Below are 23,065 nucleotides of genomic sequence, written 5' to 3' on the forward strand. Positions count from 1 at the left end.
TTGATTAAGGCATTCACTTTCGATAGGAGTGATGATTGTGTGTTCTTTCAACTTAATTGATTTCAGCAACTAAATAAAAAGGTCTCTTTTTCAGTCTTCCTTCCATACTCATTACTTCCTTTCTTCATAATTTACTTGAAATAAATAATGGTTATGCACGCGATTCTAAATAAACGTAATTTTAATCGTTAATCACAGGCAATAAGCAGATGTGATAAACTTGTATCATTAAAAAGTACTGTAAACAAATGACAAATGCTCTTACACACAGGTTCATTATTTCTAGCTCTCTAACTTAATAAATTTTACGTCTTTACGATAGTAATTAATAAAATAAAACTTAACTTACTTATTACTGCAATCTGAACGCCTAGAAATAACACACTGGCAAACTCTTGCTCCTTCACTTTCGATGGGAGATTAAAAGATAAGATTTTATTTTTAAACTCGATTGATTTTAGAAACTAAACAAAATTTCATATCTTTTAGCACTTCTTTCATACCAATTACTTCCATTCTTCAACATAAAAAGATTCATCGTCTTGTTCGTGATTATTTTAAATGAACGTAACTTTATTACACGGAATAACTATCAAAATGTATTGATATTCTTATTGTTTTATTAATAACGATTGTGCATCTACAATTCATTCAAATTTGAGTATTTTGGAAGCTTGCTTAAAGCATTAATTATTATTAAGTATGCTAGGACGGATCTTTAGTTAACAAAGATTAATCAAAGTATTTTTGCCGCCGCTTTTACAATCTCATTCGTTGATAGACTTGCCTGTACTAAAGTGATGAAATTACATTTTTGTTAAGTTAAAAATTACGTAAATTTGTAGTTGAAAATGAAGAGTAATAACAAAGCGCTACCGATTCACGACGACACATTCGATAGACGTATTGCTTGACTGTTATTGGTCAGTCAGTCTCGCCGCGCGGGGCAGTGCCTTTGTTCGAGGGGCCGCTCGCGCCTCTCGTACGGCCAGTTCGGTTTCTTCGGCCGTCGAATGCGCTTGCGACTTTTGATTGTTTTCGCGTGCGGATAGTTAGTGTGTGAACGTGTGATAGTGAGTGTGGTAATAGTGAATGTGTGTTAGAAAGATGCCTAACCATACGTACAGTGCTCGTGAGTACGTAAACATGGTTTACTGTTATGGGAGGGCACGTGGAAACGCATCTGAAGCCCTGCAGGCTGTAGGTATCGGGCTGAACATCCTACAGCGCACCACCGTACTGATGCACGTATTATTGTTCTGGCTGTACAACGTCTGTTGGACAATCAGCCGATTGTGCCTCCGTCCGCCTCGTCTAGGCGTGTATTGTGTCGGATTTGAGGAACTTAAATACCGGTCTGTACGTGAAGGAATACTGGAGCGCGCATCAAAACACGATTTACCTGGCACGCGTTTGCTTGCACGTGGAAGGCCGTCAGTTCGAGCCACAACTTGTCCGGTTGGAGCGGCCGATTCCAGACGACATCGAAGGGGATTAGTCGGTAAGTACTTAGTTCTAAACCTAAACAAATGCTAAAGGAATGTGTTTTTTAAATGTAGGAAGTGAATAATCTGGTAATTTTGTGTACAAAATACTTCTGCGGTCGCGGTAGGTAGTGGCGGGAAAGCGCGTACGCTCCAATACACTCACACACACATAGGCACGGTCATTGCGTTGCGTGGCGCGCTGTACATTGCGGGCTGCGGAATATTGTATTTTTTTTAATCATAAAAATAAAAAATATTTCCCACCAATAATATTTTGTAATATTACTTGGTTGGGTGTACAGAAGGCGTAGTTTCAGTCTTCGTGATAGGTTTTTTTACACCCTGTATTTTAAATATCTACGATTTCCATAATCGACCACTACAGTGCAGAATAGTCCCCCAACGCAAACGGCCGCGGCGCGCGGCGCTCACCCGGTGACCCGGGCAAACGCTGCGCCCCCCGTCCCGCGCCCCACTACCCGCGCTCGCCCATGAGTCAGTCAACTATCAGCCACAATCAGCTGTGAGTTCAACGACGACTACTGGACGGAGCTTAATCCAAATCTACCCTAAAAATGTAATGAGTAAATAAGTTACTAACACCTTATCACGTTACGAGTTTATTTTTTGTTCTAAAAACTAATTAATTAAGTAGGTCTTTAATAAAAAAAACCTTTTACACGAATTTGCTTCCTTCCGCAAAATAAAATTTTTTACAGAAGCTACATTTTTTTTAAAATTAAACCATGCTTTTATGTGTGTGATAAGCTTGTACCTACTTATCATTCAAAAGTACTGTAAACAGATGACAATAATGCTCTTTCATACAGGTTCGTTATTCCTTACATTTCTAGCTCTCTACCTTAATAACTTTTACGTCTTTACGATAGTAATTATTAAAATAAAACTTAACTTACCGCAAACTGAACACCTAGAAATAACACACTGGCAAACTCTTGTTCCTTCACTTTCGATAGGAGATAAGACAAGATTTTGTTTTTAAACTCGATTGATTTCAGTATCTAAACAAAATTTCTATCAATTAGCACTTCTTTCATTTAAATACAATAATACCGCCGCACGGATATCGGGCTCGCACAATACATACTTCGCTCATCTTCGTGTTTCGGGCGTCATCGGCGCTCAATCGTGGATCATCGATTTTCTCCATTCATCAGTCCGATTTTGCTTCCCACGTTGAGAGGCTGCGCGCACGCTCCGCGAAATCTAGCTCGTATTTAGAATTCCTAGTACTCAATCGCTATTTCTTTATTTCTTGCCTTGTAACATCAACTTTTCTCTTCCTCTCTGCTTGATAAATGTTTTCTAGTAAATAAACTTCTTACTACCGTGTTCTATCTCTGTAAAAATTTGATTTAAAATAATAACGTAATTTAATTTCTATCGGCGTTTAATTTAAATTCCCTGAACGACTGTTAGGCTGTTAGTTAGGTTCAGGTTAAACTTCCATTCTTCATAACTTACATAAAATAATTCATCATCATGTTCGTGATTATTTTAAATGAACTTAATTTCATTACTTACACGAAATAACTATCAAAATGTATTGATATTCTTATCGTTTTAATAATAACGATTGAGCTACTACAAATCATTTGCATTTGAGTATTTTGGAAGCTTGCTATAAGAGCATTAATTATGATAGGACGGATCTTTAGTTAACAAAGATCTTCGGTCATCGAATGTGCAAATTTGCGATTTTTGATTGTTTTCTCGTGCGGTTTTGAGTAGTTAGTGTGTGAACGTGTGATAGTGAGTGTGGTAATAGTGAGTGAGTGTTAGGAATATGCCTAACCATAGGTACGTACAGTGCTCGTGAGTAGATACGTAAACATGGTTTACTGTTACGGGAGGGCACGTGGAAACGCATTTGAAGTCGCATCGGTAAGTACCTAACTCTAAACTTAAAGGACATTCCTTTTTAATGTAGGAAGTGAATAATCTGGTAATTTTGTGTAGAAAATACTCCCGCCGTCGCGGTAGGTAGTGGCGGAAAGCGCTCCAATCACTCACACACACATAGGAAACAGCAAACTAATTTAAAACGAACTTTAACTTTAGTTAGTCAAAGAAAAATACCTATTTACACTACCAACTTTACGTATCCTTCAGTAGACTATCCAACATGATAAGCGAGCGATCCGCGTAGCTCGATGGGTGCCCGTGCCACAGTAAACGTATATTGCATTATTGCGAGCCATAGTACAGTTGATGTTGCACGGAAAATATTCGCTAAAAATTCCACTTTCGTTTGTAATTTATTTTTTGGTGGATAATGCGTTTATGTAAGTCATAATATATCACCTAAATAAATATGGCGAGTATTGAAATCAACACCCTGTATAAAGACATTATGCAGCTGTGATTCAGTTCACGATGAAGTTTATTAAGCAACCTTACACTTTGAAAGTAAATAATATAAAAGTAGGAAATTGTAACCAGATAGTTAAACATAGTATACTTTTTCCAAGTACAATTCGCTGTATAATATGTGGTCCTTCTAACTGCGGAAAAACTAATGTTATGATAAATGGCAATGCCAGATTTTGTATGGAAGGTGGCGTCTTTTTTTTTTCGCGCGGCCATCGACCAAACTTGTTTTTTGATTTCAAAATAGTGTTTTAAACCAAACTTACCATGGCATGTATACCTCTAAACTCAGTCTGAACTGAGTTACGAGCATTAGAAGTTTAATTATTTTCATACTAGATTTGCTTTTTGCGCGCAAGTTTTGTAAGAAATTGCAACAAAATATTGCGCTATTTTTTTATTGCGCTGATTCTGCTGCATACTGATGTCTGGAGCCTTTAATGGATGGTATTGTTTGTTTACACATAAAATGTCATTATTTTGTTGCAATTTCTTACAAAACTTGCGCCCAAACAGCAAATCTAGTATGAAAATCATCAAACTTCTGATGCTCGTAACTCAGTTCAGACTGAGTTTAGAGGTATACATGTCATACTAAGTTTGGTTTATTACACTATTTTGTAATCAAAAAACAAGGTTTGGTCGATGGCCGCGCGAAAAAAAAAAGACGCCAATTTCCGGCATTGTCTTTTACTGGTGTCGCCATAATATAATCTTTTCTATTTTTAAATTAATTAATTTAATTTAAATTAATTAATTTATTAATATAATTAATTTTTAAATTAATTTTATGTTTATTCTATTTTTTCTAAGTCCTCAATCGAGCCTGCTTCGACTGGCAGTGACATTAAAAAACAACAAGTGCGTCTGCCGCCCTTAGAAATCATGTCTTTTGATGGCGACATTCGTAACTGGCCATTGTTCTACGCTAACTTTAAAACTACAATCCACGAAAATAGATCTTTGACAAACGCCGAAAAATTATATTATCTACTGGGCAAACTGTCAGACAAAGCTCAAACCGCATTTTCGGGTATTAATCCAGATGGAAATACTTAATTATAATCTCATTCTTGAGTCGCTCGTTAATAAATACGAAGACAAGCGTTTATTGGCTTCTACATATTTAAATCAGATGTTTAACCACAAATCATTTAGTTCCGCATCTATCGATAATTTTGAATTATTTACTGATAATTTTGTTTCCGCCGCAAATGCCTTAAAAAATCTTAAAATCGATAATCTCACTGATTTCATTCTGTTTCACATTGCTATACAGAAAATAGATTCGGAAACCGCCAGATTATTCGAAATGAGTTCAAAAGACGAAATTCCTAATTTTAATAGTTTAGTCAAGTTCATCAAGGAGCAGTCGCGCGTTTTACAAAATACTAACTTAAATAATTCAACGACGCGTGTTAATACGTCACAACAATCACAAAAAAGGCAATTTAACTTAAATAAATCTAATAAATGTCCGCAACCGCAATCATACGCTGTTATAAATAAACCCGCAAAGTGTTTATGTGACAATTTCTTTCATGAACATTTGTATAAATGTCCCGCATTTTCTAATATGTCACCGACCGCTCGGTTTAATTACATTAAACAAATAAACGGTTGTATTAATTGTTTGAGTAACAAACATAAGACCAATGTCTGTCAGTCTCAGTCTAGATGTAAAACTTGTCAAAATAAACATCATACTCTTTTACATTTCACTAACCGCGATAACGCTTCTAATTCACCGCAAGTGCCTTGTGGCTTATCAGCCGTCGCTAGAAACCGCTCGGGTTCGATTCCGGCGCAGAGCGCGCCTACGCCGCCCACGCAGCGAGTAGTTGACGCCATCGCGGCGCAGCCGTCCCTTTTACACGCGAGCGCGCTGTCTATGCCGCCATCGCCATCACACGCGCAGCCTTCGTGCATTCATAGTAAGCCGGCCGCGGCGCCGATGGGCGGAAACGTCACTCCGGCCGCTCCTCAATGTAACGCATCCATCGCCGCGTCAAATAAAGTAAACAATCATCTTACTTCTGCGTGTAAGCAGCGATGTATGACGAACTCAACAATATTATTGTCAACTGCGACAGTGGTTGTTCGGGACTCGTTTAATAATGAACACCTCGTGTGACCTCGTTCGCTGTTTATTAGATAGCGGTTCACAAATTAATTTTATCACCGCAGACTGTTGTAAACGATTAAGTTTAAGTAGTCAATTTTCAGATACTCTCTCTGTCAAGGGTATCGGTGGTACGGAAAAATCCGTTAAGGGTTCCGTATATTTTCAATTCGCGTCCCGCTTTAATTCAAACGTTAAATATAACGTAGATTCGTTAATTGTCGATGAGATAACCGACGATCTTCCTACCGTTCCGGTAGATACTTCCGCATTGCCTTATCTAATGGGTTTGCCGCTCGCCGACGAATCGTTTGGCACCCCCGGGCGCATCGACGTGCTGATCGGGGCTTCGCTTTTCCCGCATCTGTTGCTACCTCGCGTGGTCAGCAGCAACTCCTCCGCTCCGCCTGCTGTGCAGACCGTCCTGGGCTACGTAATTATGGGCAGTGTGCCCACGTTGCCTGCGCGACGTAATAAAACATCGCTCGCTTGTTGTTCTTATATTCCGCGTCCGTCTGACATAAACTCATTAGAATCGGCTCTAAAACAATTCTGGCAAATTGATGAGGCTCCTGTCACTCGCTCGACAAGTAAATCATTTGACGAGTTGGAGTGCGAGCATTTCTACGCAGCGACCACGGAACGTGATAGTAATACTGGCAGGTACGCAGTTGCCTTACCGTTTCACTCTGATGTTTTCTCTTTGGGAAACTCAGTAGATGTCGCGAAAAAACGCTTCTTCTCGCTTGAGAGAAAATTAGAATCCGCGCCTGAATTACGAGCCGCCTATAATGACGTCATTCGCGAGTATATTGAGAAAGGTTATCTATCTCTTGTATCACCCGATATATTCAACGACAGTCTTTCTGACTACGTTATCCCGCATCACGCAGTTGTACGTTTAGATAAATCTACTACTAAACTACGCTCTGTCCTAGACGCTAGCTCTAAGACAAGTTCTGGCCTTTCGCTTAATGACATCCTTCATAGTGGCCCGAATTTACAGGGTGACTTATTTAAAATTCTTTTGAATTTCCGCCTTTTTGAAGTCGCTCTGTCGGCTGATTGTCGTCAAATGTTTTTACAAATTGGCGTAAGAGAAAGCGATCGTCGCTATCAACGCATTTTCTATCGTTTCGACATGAACGATCCTTTGGTATTATACCAATTTAACCGCGTTTGCTTTGGACTCAAGTCGAGCCCGTACCACGCTCTCCGCACCGTACAACAGTTGGTTGAGGACGATGGCCATATTTTCCCGCTCGCTCGCGCCGTCGCTTCCGACTCGCTGTATATGGACGATATAGTTTTTAGTGAACTATCTGACTCGCGCGCTATACAAGTCGCTAACGAATTAATCCTACTTTTCAAAGGAGGTCAGTTCGATTTAGTCAAGTGGACGAGCAATTCCCAATCTGTACTAAATAACATTCCTGCATCCCACAGGTTGTCAGAACAACTAGAATTCGATAAGACCGTAGAACAGAGGGTTCTCGGCCTTCGCTGGTGTAAGTCGAACGACTCCTTTGAATTTCTCATCACCGCGCCCCCTGATACGTGTTCAAAACGCGCTATTTTGTCTGTTGTCGCCCGTCTGTGGGATATTATGGGTTTTGTCGCGCCAGTGATTCTATACGCGAAATTGCTTATAAAAGAGCTGTGGCTGTTGAAGCTCGACTGGGACGATGAGCCCCCGCTTTCTATTATAAATCTTTGGCAATCCTTTCGCTCTGCCTTACCGCTTTTAAATGACTTTAAAATTCCGCGCCATTTAGGTGTGTTTGAAAATTGTATTCTTCGCATAATTGGTTTCTCGGACGCGAGCGAGCGCGCTTACGGCGCCATCGTTTACGCTCACGTTACTTGCGGTGATCAAGTAACTGTGCAGCTGGTCTGTGCCAAGTCTAAGGTTTCGCCAGTCAAACCCATGACCATTGCTCGGCTAGAGCTTTGCGGTGCAGAGCTTCTGTCGAGGTTACTTCGTCGTGTTCATGACACATATGACCCGCGTTATAAGATTACCGGACTTTACGCATTCATCGACTCAAAGGTGACTCTTTGTTGGATTAATTCATCCCCGCACCGCTGGCATACATTTGTGGCCAACCGGGTCGTCCGCATCGTAGACAATGTTCCCGCGGAGCATTTTTACCACGTAGCTGGCACTGAGAATCCCGCGGACTGTCTCTCACGTGGCTTGACGCCCGATAAATTCATTGAGCATCCATTGTGGTTGCACGGACCTGCTTGGGCCCAGCGTGACCCATCTGAATGGCCTATTTTTAAAATATCCGACTTGGGTTCAAATGCCATTCCAGAGGAAAAGGTACACGCATACTCAGTGGTTTCCGACCCTGAAAATTCTCTTATTCTCGAACTTGCAGAACGCACGTCATCGTGGACGAAGTTACTGCATATTATCGTTTTCATGTATCGTTTTATGAAAAGGATACCTCGCCGCTCTAGCGCAGTCACCGCGAGCGATTTAATATTCGCTGAAAATATCTTGTTACGTCACGTTCAGAGAAGACATTTCTCTAAAGACTTAGAGTGTTTAAATGATAACAAATATTGTTCACCCGCTCTTATAAAACTCAGACCATTTCTTGATAATGACCTGATTCGCGTCGGTGGTCGATTAGATCACTCGGCTGAAGTTTACAGTACAAAACACCCTGTGGTGTTACCACGCCGCGACCGCGTAGTTGATCTTCTTATAGATTATTATCACAAAAAATATTTGCACGCCGGTCCCGAACTTGTAATGACATTATTACGTCATAAGTATTGGATCTTGTCGGCCAGGCGAATTATCCGCTTCAGAATTTATAAATGCAACGCTTGCCACAAGTGGAAACCGCGACCTCTAAATTCGCCGTTAATGAGCGACCTACCTAAATACAGAGTGACCGCTGCTAGTAAATCATTCTTACATACAGGCTGTGACTACGCTGGTCCTATGCAATATGTGCCCATCCGCTCAAGGGGTGCGAAGAGCCGCAAGGGCTACTTGTGTATATTTACATGTATGACTACACGCGCAATTCACATTGAATTGGCTACCGATCTTTCTACCGCTTCGTTTATCGCCGCGCTTAAACGTTTTTTGTCTCGCCGCGGACCGGTACAATGTTTGTACTCGGATAATGCTACAAACTTTCGCGGGGCTAATTCTTACTTACGCGACTTATACAATTTTATCAATAAAGATTACCGCCCGCATTTTGAGGAAGAGCTCGCTGAGCATCGCATAAGTTGGCAATTTATTCCACCCGCTTCGCCCCACTTTGGTGGCTGTTGGGAGTCCATGGTCAAAACCGTGAAAACTCATCTTTTTAAAACTATAGGTCAACAACTTCTTTCTTATGAAGAGCTTGTTACTATAATAACTCAGATCGAGTGTTTATTGAATTCTAGACCCCTGACCGTTCTTAGTTCTGACCCTTCAGAACCTGAGGCTCTTACGCCTTCACATTTTTTACACACATTCCCGCTTTATTCTTTGCCCGCCGCGGAGATAGGTCCTTCCCTTGAGAACCTTATCGAACGACACTCACTTATGGACAAGATGGTCCAGTCGTTTTGGAAGAGGTGGCGAAGTGAGTATCTTCATAGTTTACAAACGCGTCTTAAATGGAATAAACCCGATGGAGACACGATTAGGGACGGAACAGTAGTAATACTTATTAATGATAACGCACCTCCACTATCGTGGCCTTTATGTATTACTAGCTTTCCGCCCGCGGCTTCGCCCGCGTGGAATTTTGTCTGTCACAGAAAAACTTTATCGCGCGCGTCCCTGTTTCAAAAACCGGGATAAAAACTATCCTATGTTCTTTCCCGGGACTCAAACTATCTCTATGCCAAATTTCATCAAAATCGGTTGCGAGGTTTAAGCGGGAAAGCGTAACAGACAGACAGACAGACAGAGAGACAGACAGACAGAGTTACTTTCGCATTTATAATATTAGTTGGGATCGAGAAGTTACATACTTCTAAGGACGGTGTCACACGGGTTGTATCCGTACGCACTTCTAAGGGTACTCTGATTCGGCCAGTGGTACGCTTGTGCCCAATTCCTACGCAGTAATTTATAATAAAAATTTTTTATTCGAAATTCCCCTCATTCATTTTATTAACCGCTATATTTATTATAATACATTTCTTTAAAGGTGACCCTTTAAGGCCGGGGGGAAATGGTGCCGCCATAATATAATCTTTTCTATTTTAAAACTTTCGCGCCTAATCTAAGGTTTTTTTTCTAATCACATGAATATCGGTGTTTCGCCAGCAAAACACTAAAATCCTTCCTCCTTCCGCATTTCTTATCTTCCCTCTCCCTTGCCCGCATACAAGGTGCCCTTGAGCGAGCGAGAAGAAAGCATCGAAAGATTCGCAACGTCTACGCCCTCTGCGTGGACTAGATGAACATTAGTTTGGCTCGCAATGTGACGTTGGAAGGAGCTCCCGCGCCGCGTTCAGTCCCACAGCTCTGGACTGAATTTATTTATCGTTTTATATTGTGTTAATCGCATTTTGGAGATCTCCCGCGAGTGTATTTCGTGGACCACATATGGTGCAGTACATTGGGTGTGTGAAATACCTCCTAACTCGATCATCATCATCGAAGAAGACGTCCACGTAGACGATACCACCTGGATGCCAGCGCCCGGAAAACCCAGCTCATCATACCAAGGATCTTGCCTACAAATATCTCTCGTGAGTCTTTACCTTTCACATTTCCATCCTTCCCATGTGTTTTGCTGGCCCACGTTCACTTTTATTTCTCATTATTTTATGGAGATCAATTGTCATTCAAAGCAAAATAGTACAAACCGCAAAACCAACACCTACAGTCCACTCCAGGAGTTTCGACTCCTAACCGCGGTGTGAAGGGAATAATTTACTTTCATACTAACGGTGGCTCCATATTGTTTTTGGCCACACCATTTACTATTACATGAGAATGGTTTAAAATTTAAACACATTTATCTATATTCAAAAACAGCGTACCAACCCAAATATCACTTTTTAAGTCAAGTTTTGGAAAGGGTTCCTGGTGCTCAATTTAATGTATTTAATGACAATAGCGAAGTTATTAACCCAAACGAAGCATTAAAACAATCAATAATAATCTTTGATGACGTCGCATGTGAAAATCAAATTAACATTCGCAATTATTTTTCTATGGGAAGGCACAAACAGATAGACTGTTTTTATTTGTCTCAAACGTATTCAAAAATACCTAAGCAACTAATAAGAGACAATGTTAATCTCTTGGTTATCTTTAAACAAGATAACACTAATTTAAAACATATATACAATGAGCATGTTAATACAGATATGAGCTGGGTAGAGTTCAGTAAGCTTTGCTCAAGCATATGGAAAAATCGATTTAGCTTTTTACTAATAAATAAAGATTGCGCTTTAAATAAAGGTAGATATAGACAAGGCTTTGATGTATTTATTAGTTTCTAGATCTGATTCTGGTACTATATAAATTAAGTTATGACAACAAATTATGTCAATTAAAAGGATATATTATCAGCTAACGACGGTTGCGTGGATATAATTTAATGGAATCCGAAATTAAAGAACAACTGATTAAATCAGTTAATAATATAAAACAAAAAATAAAAATGATGAAAAATGAGGAAGATAATGCTAATTTGAAATTTCAAAAGGTATTTAAACCAATCACAGATAATTTGGAGACTATAATAAAAGGGAATAATAAAGACAAACCTGCGCTAAATTTTTCTATTGATATGAGTACAAAAAACAGGGAAGAAGATTTAAACTCATCTTTAGATTATAATACTTTTAGCAAGAACATACATACAGACATTAGTGGAAGTTCAGAATATTTTGATTATGCTGATAACACTGGAAGTCCTCGTGAAAATGTTGATGATACGTTGAGGTCGCTAGATAAGAATGAAGCTATTGACATTTACGATACTAACATTAATGTGCCATTCGGAATACGAAGTAAAAACAAACAATTGATGATGGGAAATTACAAAGTCTCAATTTCATCGAAGGGTGATACATCAAAGCCTGATAAAATTTACGTAGTAAGGATAAATGACAGATACTATGAATTAACTCCTGGCTTAAAAGAACTTCTAATTCGTAGTAAACCTAATCTTGAAGCTGTTAACGAAAGAGATAAGATCACTTACAAAGAAATACTTAATTATACCAACGCTCATAAAAGAGGATTTAGTCCTAATGGTCAAATAAAGGGTGACAAAGGATCAAAATATCTTAAAATCATCAAACCTCTATTTGCTTATGATGATGAAACCACACTTAATAATCCGAATATAAAAGGTAGTACAAAAACCGGTGGGTACATACCATTATGCAAAAAATATAAAAGTAATACAGATTATGTATATTGGGACGATCCTAATGAATTAATAGAAAGATTACAACTGTTAATTGCTTCACAAAGTGCTGGCAACACCAACCACGACAATGAAATTTTATCAATAATTGAAGAATTAAAGGAAGCCGGCATTATACATTAAAATAAAAGGATCATACAACGTATTAACAATTAGTCTTTGAAATAACATTGACGATGAATGTCAGTGATAATAATACGCATGTTAATAAAAATTCAATAAACCATAACAACAAAAATGAACAACACTTAAGTGTTTTGGAGACTTTGAGTGAATATGAAAACTCGGCTATTCTTGACAGAAACAATAGTATTGAAAAACTTAAAGTTCATCTATTAGAAAAAATTGCAAATATCAATAAAAGTATTGAAATTTTAAACAAAAGATTAAAAAAAAATTGAAAGAAGTGCTGATATTAAAGAGCTCGCAAGAAATTTAGATAAACATTATGAGCAAAGCAGACGTTGTAAACGAAATCTGTAAAAATGCTAGAATTAATTATCCACGAAGAAGAGTGTTTATAAAAGATATTGACGATCTATGGCAAGCAGATTTAATTGATATGCAAGCCATGTCACGTGTTAATGGTGGTTATAAATACATATTAGCAGTTATCGATTGTTTTTCAAAATTTGCATGGGCTATTGCATTAAAGCAAAAAAACAAAAATTATGTAACAAAGGAGTTTGAAATATTATTAAAAAATGGTCGGATTCCAAAAAATCTCCAAACTGACTGTGGAAAAGAATTTTATAATGATAAATTTAAATCACTTATGAATAAACACAATATTAATCATTACTCTACGTATTCTACTAAAAAAGCTTCCATTGTCGAAAGATTTATTAGAACGCTGAAGGGAAAATTGTACAAGGAATTTAACTTAAATGGAAATTATAAATGGAATAATGGACTACTTAACAGAAAGTTACATGAGTACAATAATGATGATGTGCATAGAACTATTGGTCAACCACCAGCAACAATATCTAATAGTAATAAAGCAAACATTATGCGAATATACATGAAACTGGCTACTGATAGGAAAGTAATGAAATGTAAAAAATTTCGAATCGGTGACTATGTTAGAATAAGCAAATAAAAAGCTTGTTTTGATAAAGGTTATACACCTAACTGGTCAACAGAAATATTCAAAGTACAAGAAAAGCATCCTACGACCTATTTACTAGAGGATTCCAAGTCTCGTCCAATACTTGGAGCATTTTATCCCCAAGAACTTCAAAAAACTCAACATCACGACGTTTACTTAGTTGAAAGAGTATTAAAAAGAAAAGGAAATCTTGTGTATGTCAAATGGTTAGGCCTTCCGACCAGTGAAAATAGTTGGATTGATAAAGCAAATGTATTGTAGTTGTTACTATTGTTAACAACCTAAACGGTGTGCTTATTTAAAGACATTACTTGCTAATCTAGCTTCATTTCATATTAGTTCTTAAAACAATCAAGTCTACTAATTAGCACACTAGCATCATTAATTGTTTGCAATAAATCACAATAAGTACTTTAAACTTTACTACAATGAAAATAAAACAAGCTGCTTCAGCATCACACAATCCAGATAAAAAATATGGATTTAATGAACAAAAAAGAAAACCTTCAGGCAAAAGTGTAAAGAAATCGTTTAAAACTATTGTTTCATGCACCAAAAAACACATAAAGAGCATAAAGCCCAAATGTAAAAAGGCTTTGATGAAATTGGCATGTGAAACAGCTCAAGAATTAGCATCAGATTTATCTATTAAAGTGCCACGAATTATACCTGTACCAAAAAGTGGTGGATTTCTGCCATTAATACCGATATTTGCTGGCTTATCTGCCGCTGGAAGTTTAGTTGGAGGTGCTGCGGGAATCGCTAAAACTATAAATGAATTCAGAACAGCTAAAAAACAATTATCAGAACTAGAAAGACACAATAAGCAAATAGAAGCAGTATGCTTTGGAAAGGGATTACATCTAAAGCCGTACAAAAATGGACTTGGAATATACGTCTCTCAGAAAAAAAACTAAATTGTAGGCTACCCAATAGAGCTTTAACTAATATTGATATAATGAATCACTCATATAATATTCCCTTTTTTCGAGGAGTATTTATGAGAGATGAATTACCAAATAAACCTTTTTCAATAGAATGTGCCATCGTAAACCTTGACACGACTAAAAGCTCTGGTACGCATTGGGTAGCCTATGGAAAATTTAATAATTACATTGAATACTTTGATAGTTATGGTAATCTAAAACCTCCACAAGAATTAATACGATATTTAGGAAAAAATATAAATTACAACTATAACAATTACCAAAAAAAACATTTATATAACTGTGGACATTTGTGTTTAAAATTCTTAAAATTATTTTGGCATAGAAACATAAAATAGATAAAATAAACTTATTGTTATCTGTTTTTTACCTTCTTTACGTCTTCGTCCTAATAATTGAAACACATAAATAATAATACCGTTAGTACTAAATGCACATTCTATCATCGTCTGTGGTTGAAACTGCTAATCATTAATTGCAAAGTTTAACGTACCTACCCTTTAAATTATCATGATTGTATTTAATAAAAATAACGTCGTTAATGATAAACGTGATATTCCACTTTCTATAACGAGAGGCATTAGACGTGTGAGTGCAGTAAGGAGGAAAAAACTTACAAAAGAAAACAAAAAGTTCTTACAATACCTCGGATTTAAATTACAGAATGTTGCAAATCACAGATCTACCACATCACGATAACTCCATTGAAAGCTATGAAATACATAGTTACAATCCATATAGTACAAGTTTTAAGGACAATGATGAAATTAGAATACCTATTCACCAACAAGATATATATGTGTTACCTTCAGCTAGTTCTATTTATATAGAAGGCTATGCTAATGTCACTTCCAAGGATTCAACAGGAAAAATAGTAAAAAAAGATTTAAATTTTATTAATAATCCAATATTATATTTATTTCAAGATGTACGATATGAATTAAATGGTGTCGAAAATGATCGCATCAAAAATGCTGGAATCACTACTACAATAAAATCTTACATTTCCATGAATGAAGGTGAAAATATAGCGGCTGCAGTATGGGGATGGAATTTGCATGGTACAAAACTGAAGGATGGTCATTTTAGTGCCATTATTCCATTAAATAAAATATTAGGATTTGCGGAAGACTATAACAAAATAATTATAAATTGTAGACATGAACTTATACTACAAAGAAGCAGCTCTGTTTTAAACTGTGTAATTATGGATAATAACGATAACGTAGAAATGGTAGTTCAAAAAATTCAGTGGCGTGTTCCACATGTTAAAGTTTCTGATAGAAATAGATTGTTACTACTAAAACATTTAGAAAAAAATCGATCTGTGCAACTAGCCTTTCGTAATTGGGATCTGTACGAATACCCAGTACTACCAAAAACAACTAAACATTCATGGTCAATCAAAACTGCCTCTCAGTTGGAGAAACCAAGATTTGTAATTTTTGGCTTACAGACTAATAGAAAATGTAATAAAGCTAAAAGTGTATCCTTGTTCGATCATTGTAATTTGACTAACCTTAAGTTATTTTTAAATTCACAATATTTCCCATATGACTCACTTAATCTGAAATTCGATGAGGGCAAATACAATATATTATATGAAATGTATGCTAACTTTCGTCAGTCGTATTACAACTCTGGTATTGACCCATTGCTTGATTTGGTTCAATTTAAAGAGAAGGCTCCGCTTTTCGTCATTGACTGCTCAAGACAAAACGATACGCTTAAAACTGGACCTGTTGATAGAACGGATAGAAATTGAATGTTCTGAACCGATACCTGAAAATACAACTGCCTATTCTTTAATTACAACTGTCTACAGTATTTTTGAGCACGGGTTATGCATGGCTTATTTTTATTGCTTTAATACCTAGAAACAAGAATAACAACAAAAAATTGTTCTGAATTTGCTTATATGTGTAAAAAATAGAAAAATGCATATCAATGAATGTATGAAACATGGACATAGAGATGATTCAATTTGTTGCCAAATATTTTTCTTTCTTTTTTTCTTTCATTCTTTCTTATTATTAAAACATACTAAACATCCATTTAAGATTCATTCTCACCAGAGAAGTTTTAAAATAGAGTCCAAATATTTATTAAAAATGAAAAGTTCTACTTCCCTGTCATATTCCATAGAAGATTTTTCTCATAAAAACCTAACCCTATCATGCTTTCAGGATACTGGCCTTGGTAACGTCGTCTCTCAAATCCCACTATATTTTGACGGAAGCGTACCCCCTGTTCTTGCGAATAAGCCCCCATAATTATCTATAAATGTATCCTAATGAGAATGTGACGTGCATCTTTAGATAAATTCTACTATGAAGATGGAAAATTCAAATCGCTATAACTTCTTCAAAAGCAAATATTTTCGATTTGTAATCGCACTTTTTTATATAAATTAGGTTATATAATCAGAATATAATAAGTAAAATCCATGCGCAAAAAAAATATTTTTTTTGTTGATCGGTGTTATTAATGATCGTATTTTTGAATACCTTCCTCTAAGCAATATCGTAAGAAAATTATCATGAATAATTTTAACAAAGCAATTGTAGATGTGCAAGGATTTAAGACCGAGCGAAATGAGTTTATACCGAAAGAAATAGCGATAATGTGCAATAAGAGGATCTTTGTACTTTTAATAAAACCACCATTTCCATTTTACGACTTAACAAAAAGAGAACGCATACAAGTATCTTGGATAGAAAACAATAGAGGGATATATTGGAATCAAGGAATTGTGCCTTATTTGAATTATAGGAACATAGTAGGTGATTTTTTGAAAAATAAATGCATTTTTACTAAAGGGTGTGAAAAAGTGCAGTGGATAAAAGATATGTTTAATAACTTAAATGTATATAATTTAGAAGATAAACATTGTCCTAGTTTATTAAGCCTGTATAAAGAGTATTCAAATTCGTCAGATATTTTAAGCTGTATTCATCATGATAATATATGTGCTTTAAAAAATGTATTTTATTTAAATAAGTGGTATAAAGAAAATATTAATGATTGAATAAATAAATATAAAGATATTTGTTTGTTTTATTTTCTAGTGACTATTGAACTTAAGCCTAACTAAATCCGTTGTGAATAATGTTTAAAAAGAGTTTCGATTTAATCTGAATGTGAGGACAATCAGTTAATTCAAGAGACAGTTCAACTGGACTAAAATTCACTGTGTTTAACATAGTAATTCTAGATTTTAAATGATAGTGAAATAAAAGAACTCATCAGTCAATTGAGAAATGATTGCGTAAAACAACTTCTCGTTCAATTCAATGAATAGATGGAGTATTCAAAAATTAGAAAGTACTATTTGAATGATTGTGTAAAACAACTTCTCATTCAATTCAATGAATAGTTCAAGTATTAAAAAATTGGGGCACCTGGAGCGTCGAGTGATCCAGGTGCCCCAATTTTTAACTACTTGTATGTTCAAATACATAGCTTTTCATAGTAATCTAATAGATTTTCCTTTACTATGTTATAGTTCTTATTTTTACGTAATTACGTCGTGTGAATAATTGCTCCGTCCATTTTTATACATCTGTTGACCATTTGATAATACATTAAAACAGATTTATCAAAAATCCAACAAATTTTCGAACGTTAAATATACTTTTAAGGATATGCCGCACGCGGGTAATGTAGGTAGTTCGCGGGCTAAAGTCAGCGATACGCTCTTATTACTAAGTACTCCTGTAAGGTTAACATTTCAAGTAACAGAAGGTAGACGCATATCCATAGCGAGTTTTTCACCATACGCCTTTATTTTAAGTACATATTTGGTTTAATTATGTACTAACATAGCGACTGTAGTACCTAGATAATCGACATACCTACTTATTAAACAAGCTTATTTCACGTAATTACGTAAATTCTATTTACACTTATTTACCTCTCTTAAAAATAACACTGGGTGATTAAATTTTATCAAAATTACAAACTAAACATGCATTGTCAAAAGTTACATAAAAACAAAGTTATTATTCCTTCCTTGCAAAAAACGGTTCTGTTTGATTGACGTGGTGACGGCATCACGCACGCATCTCTTTTTATTACACAAAGTTGCTGCTAGTAACATCTCGCTCGCTCAGTCATTTGTTGCTCTATTCTAGCTAGGTAGGTCAGTACCTAGGTGTAATAAAAAACCTAAACTTTATGCATGCATAAATACAATGAAATAAAAACTTATCGTAACAAAACACACTTATGTATTCAAAAACCATTTTATGGCCGACATTCAATGAATTTAGTTTCGTATCGCTGAGTATTGCAATTTGAGGGTTCGATTGCTATAATTATTTGCATGTAATGGTAATCATGCATGTAATGTAAATGGTAATCACTTACCATCAGGTGATCCGTCTGCTCGTTTGCCTCTTGTCACATAAAAAAAAGTAACATTTTTGGAATTTTACATAGGAGCGTTTTAAAGCTTCATTTTTCGGAAAATAAAACAATTAGTTTATAATGTAACTTGAAAAAATCGAAGTGCCTAAGGTGGACATTAGGGTGGAGAACGGTTGTATGGGAAAAAAAATTTTTTTTTAGTTTTGAAGTTCTAATAGGGGGGGATTTGTGCCTTATATGAATGTAAAAATCACTGTATTTTCCCATTTAATGAATATCTTCTGCCTCCGCAGCGACTTCAAAATTTTAAAATTTTATTTAAAGTTGAAAGTCGTATAAGGTGAAATATTGCGCTCTATTTATTGGTAAGAAGGTATTAAATGACAGATAATTTATAGATTAGACATTTACTAAGGTAATATAACAAGAAAATACACAAAAAGAATTAGATAAATTACTTTAATTATTAAGCTTGAAAATCCTTTTTTGATCAAAATTTAGGCATCACGTTTCGCGATTCCAACTTGACTTTTATTGCACCTTATCGTGACATTTTGGATGCAGTGAGAAATAGAATCTGTGAGAAACGAAACGTTTTCAGCTTCGGTCTTGCGCTCCCCTCTCCCCTCTCGCTCTGCGGTGTACGCGTCGTTTGCATAGAGATAATGTGATTGTTTGTAATGGTGTTAAAGGTAATAAAAAGCCGTACCATTAAATGTGGGTTTTATTGAAATACGTCAATGGCGACGAGGCCCAGAACCAGATCACAAAATCGAGAGAATAAAATCAAAGAAGTTAAAGAATCTTCCAAAATCACGGAGCATAAAATGGCGGTGTGCGGCGACATAAAATCATTCGCCGGTGAAAAATGGGACGTCTTCGCGGAACAACTGGACTGTTTCATGATAGTCAATGACATTCCAAACGAAAAGAAAGTGCCACTGTTAATAACAAAATTAGCACCGGAGGTATTTGAAATCCTGCAGTGTCTATGTAGCCCTGTCAAACCAAACAAACTATCCTATGAAGAACTATGTTCATAGTTGAAAGAAAAGTATGGAAAACCACTATCTACGGCTGTTGAAAGGGCTGAGTTTAGGCGACGTAACCAGTTACCTAATGAAAAAATACAGGACTATGTACTGCATCTGAAAAGATTGGCTATAAAGTGCAACTTCAAAGACACAGATGATTAAATCAAGGAAAAATTCATGGATGGCGTTACATCAAAGGTTATTAAATACGAATTAATGAAAAATGCAGACAACAGGTCACTAGAAAGCTGTATCGAATGTGCTAGAAATATAGAAGCAGCCCTGATGCACAGTGACCCTGATTCACCTGAAACCTCAGAAGTATTTTACAATAAACAAAAGGATTACCAAAGGACAAACCAACAAAACAACAACCAAGGGACAGAAAAGTTACAGACAAAAGAACCAGCAGTGTTATTGTTGTGGTAAAAATAACCACTTGAAAGCGGAGTGTTCTCTAAGAAATAAATATTGCTCGGAATGTGGTCAACAAGGACACATATTCAGAATGTGTGAAAGAAAGCAACGAAAAACCAACATTTTGGAACTGGAGACTTCAAAGCCTATAGAAGAAAATGAGGAGGCAATAGATTCTATTAAAAATCTATATGAAGAAGAAAGAAAAGAAGAAGAAGAAGAAAGAAAGACCATTCCAACTTGACACAGGTTCTGATGTTACTGTCATTCCATTATGTGATAAAAACAAATTCTTACCAGACTATGCATTACAAAGTTGTAAAATATTGTTTAAAAATTTTGATCAAAGTGTGTCACAATCACAACCATTCGGATTAATTTCAAATATACCTGTAATGTTTAATCAGGAATGTAAACATTTGAATGTATTTGTTGTACAAAACAATTGTCCTCGAATCATTGGTCGTGATTGGCTGCAACAATTAAAATTGTGGCCTCCTAAAATAAACAATGACCTTTATTTTGGAATTAACAAGGTACAATCTGTTTCAGACGCACAACAAATCATAAAGAGCCAGTTCGCAGAAGTATTTAGCCCTGGTTGGGGAAATTTTAAGGGTAAAGAAATTAGCTTAAAACTAAAACCTGATTCAAAACCTATATGCCTGCCAGTTCGTCGAGTACCATTTGCTATTCGGGAAAAAGTAAATAACGAAATTAAAAGGCTCTTGGACCACGATAGAATTGAACCAGTTGAACAAAGTGAATGGGGTACACCAGTGGTTCCTATCCTTAAATCAGATGGATCGGTAAGACTTTGTGGGGATTATAAACTTACAGTTAACAAATGTTTAGAAGTCGATCACTTTCCTTTACCTCATGTAGAAGATATATTGAATTCTTTAAAACACGGGGAATATTACTTTATTAGAATATACAAAATATAGGAATAAATTAAACAAATTAATAAATAAGACAAGAAACACATACAGGACGCAGGAAATAAGTAATTGTAAGGGAAATATGCGTAAAATATGCAGCTGGCTAGGGAGAAATAAAGCATCAGTAGACACTGTCATACAAAAACATTTAATTCGAATAGAAACACCAATAGTAGTATGTAACAAATTTTGCGAAACTTTTACTATAGAAATTGATACAATTAAACACAAGTGCAACCAACACTTTTTACCGAGATATGAATATGTAAACGAATCTTATGTCACTTTCAGATACAACCCAGTATCCACTGACGATGTATCAAAGATGATAGATAGGTTAGACTGCGGCAAATCACCGGGATCAGACCAAATTAGAGTTATAGACCTGAAATTAATAAAGAAAAGCATTAGTCCTATCATCGCGAAGTTTATAAATCTGTGTCTAAAGGAGGGAACTTATCCACCTGAGCTCAAAAAATCTATAATAAGACCAATATACAAACAGGGTTCACACCAAGAATATACTAATTACATACCGATCGCCATCTTAAATGTAATTAATAAAATAACGGAAAAACTAATAGTTAATCAAATGTCAAAATTTCTTGAGGAAAATAACATCATTACAGACGTACAATACGGATTCAGGCCAAAAAGGAATACTGCCATGGCACTATCAAAATTTACAGATGATGTTAATAACGCGCTTAATGATAAAAAGATTGTATTAGTGACTTTTATTGACTTCAGGAAGGCATTTGACACACTGGATCACGAGGGTTTGCTGCAGTCTATGGATGAGTGTGGTATACGGGGACCAGTAAAGGCGTGGTTTAAAAATTATCTAGAAAATCGAACCTTAGAAGTAAGTATTGTAGGAACAAAAAGTGACATAGGAGCTATTAAGACCGGTGTACCAACTGGATCTGTGTACGGACCAGTAGGGTACATAATACATGTCAATAGTATGGTAAATGTTATTAAATCATGTAACACGTATATGTATGCAGATGACACGTGTTTGATGTATTGCGACAAGGATCAGAGTTTAATGAAAAAAAATATGCAACAAGACATTGACAGTATTGTAAAGTGGGCACACGACAACGGAATAATTATTAACTTAGAAAAAACTAAATGCATGTTAATATCGTCCCCTTATAGCCGCCAAAAGCATATTAATATCAATATAATAGGTCACTCGTATGAATGTTTACATAACAACTTTAACAACTGTAAATGCCAAAACCTTGAATTCGTAGACTCTTATAAATACCTGGGGCTAACAATTGACCGACATTTTGTGTGGAATGCACAGGTTGATCGGGTGTGCACAAGGCCGAGAAGTATAATGGGTAAATTGTACCACTTAAAGTTTATGGTAAATAGAGGAATACTTTACATGCTATTTCACGCACTAGCACAGGCGACTATTGACTACGGGCTGGGTAGCTATGGCCTCACATTTCCAACATACATCAATAAAATTAAGCTAATACAAACAAGAATGTTAAAGATAATAGTAGACAATAACCTCAAAAATCAATACAAAAACGACTATGAAAAATTATATAAGCTATGTAAAATCGTACTAATTGAGAAAAAAATTGAAATGACATTAATAATCGAGCAACAATATAACAGTGAGTTTAAAATAATACGAGAACATGGCTACCCAACTCGGCAGTCTAAACACAAACAATTAAAAGTACCAAAAATCCTAAATTACTATGGAAAGCGTACGAGACGATGGTTGATCCCAACAATTCACAACAATCTACCAAAAAACCTCCTAGATAACGAGAACGACATATCGAAGATACAGCTAAAGAAC

General features: G+C 36.1%; 1 protein-coding gene across 1 annotated transcript; it reads left to right on the forward strand.

Annotated features, from left to right (window-relative positions):
* The first annotated feature begins 6,283 nt into the window (after positions 1–6,283).
* On the forward strand, positions 6,284–16,744 carry LOC135086304 (uncharacterized). The gene is made up of 3 exons (XM_063981090.1): positions 6,284–8,326; positions 10,543–10,719; positions 16,658–16,744. Exons 1-3 carry the CDS (start codon positions 6,284–6,286, stop codon positions 16,742–16,744), a joined length of 2,307 nt encoding a protein of 768 aa, XP_063837160.1.
* The last annotated feature ends 6,321 nt before the right edge of the window (positions 16,745–23,065 follow it).

Source organism: Ostrinia nubilalis, chromosome W (genome assembly GCF_963855985.1).
Source record: "Ostrinia nubilalis chromosome W, ilOstNubi1.1, whole genome shotgun sequence".
Taxonomy (NCBI): Eukaryota; Metazoa; Arthropoda; class Insecta; order Lepidoptera; family Crambidae; genus Ostrinia; species Ostrinia nubilalis.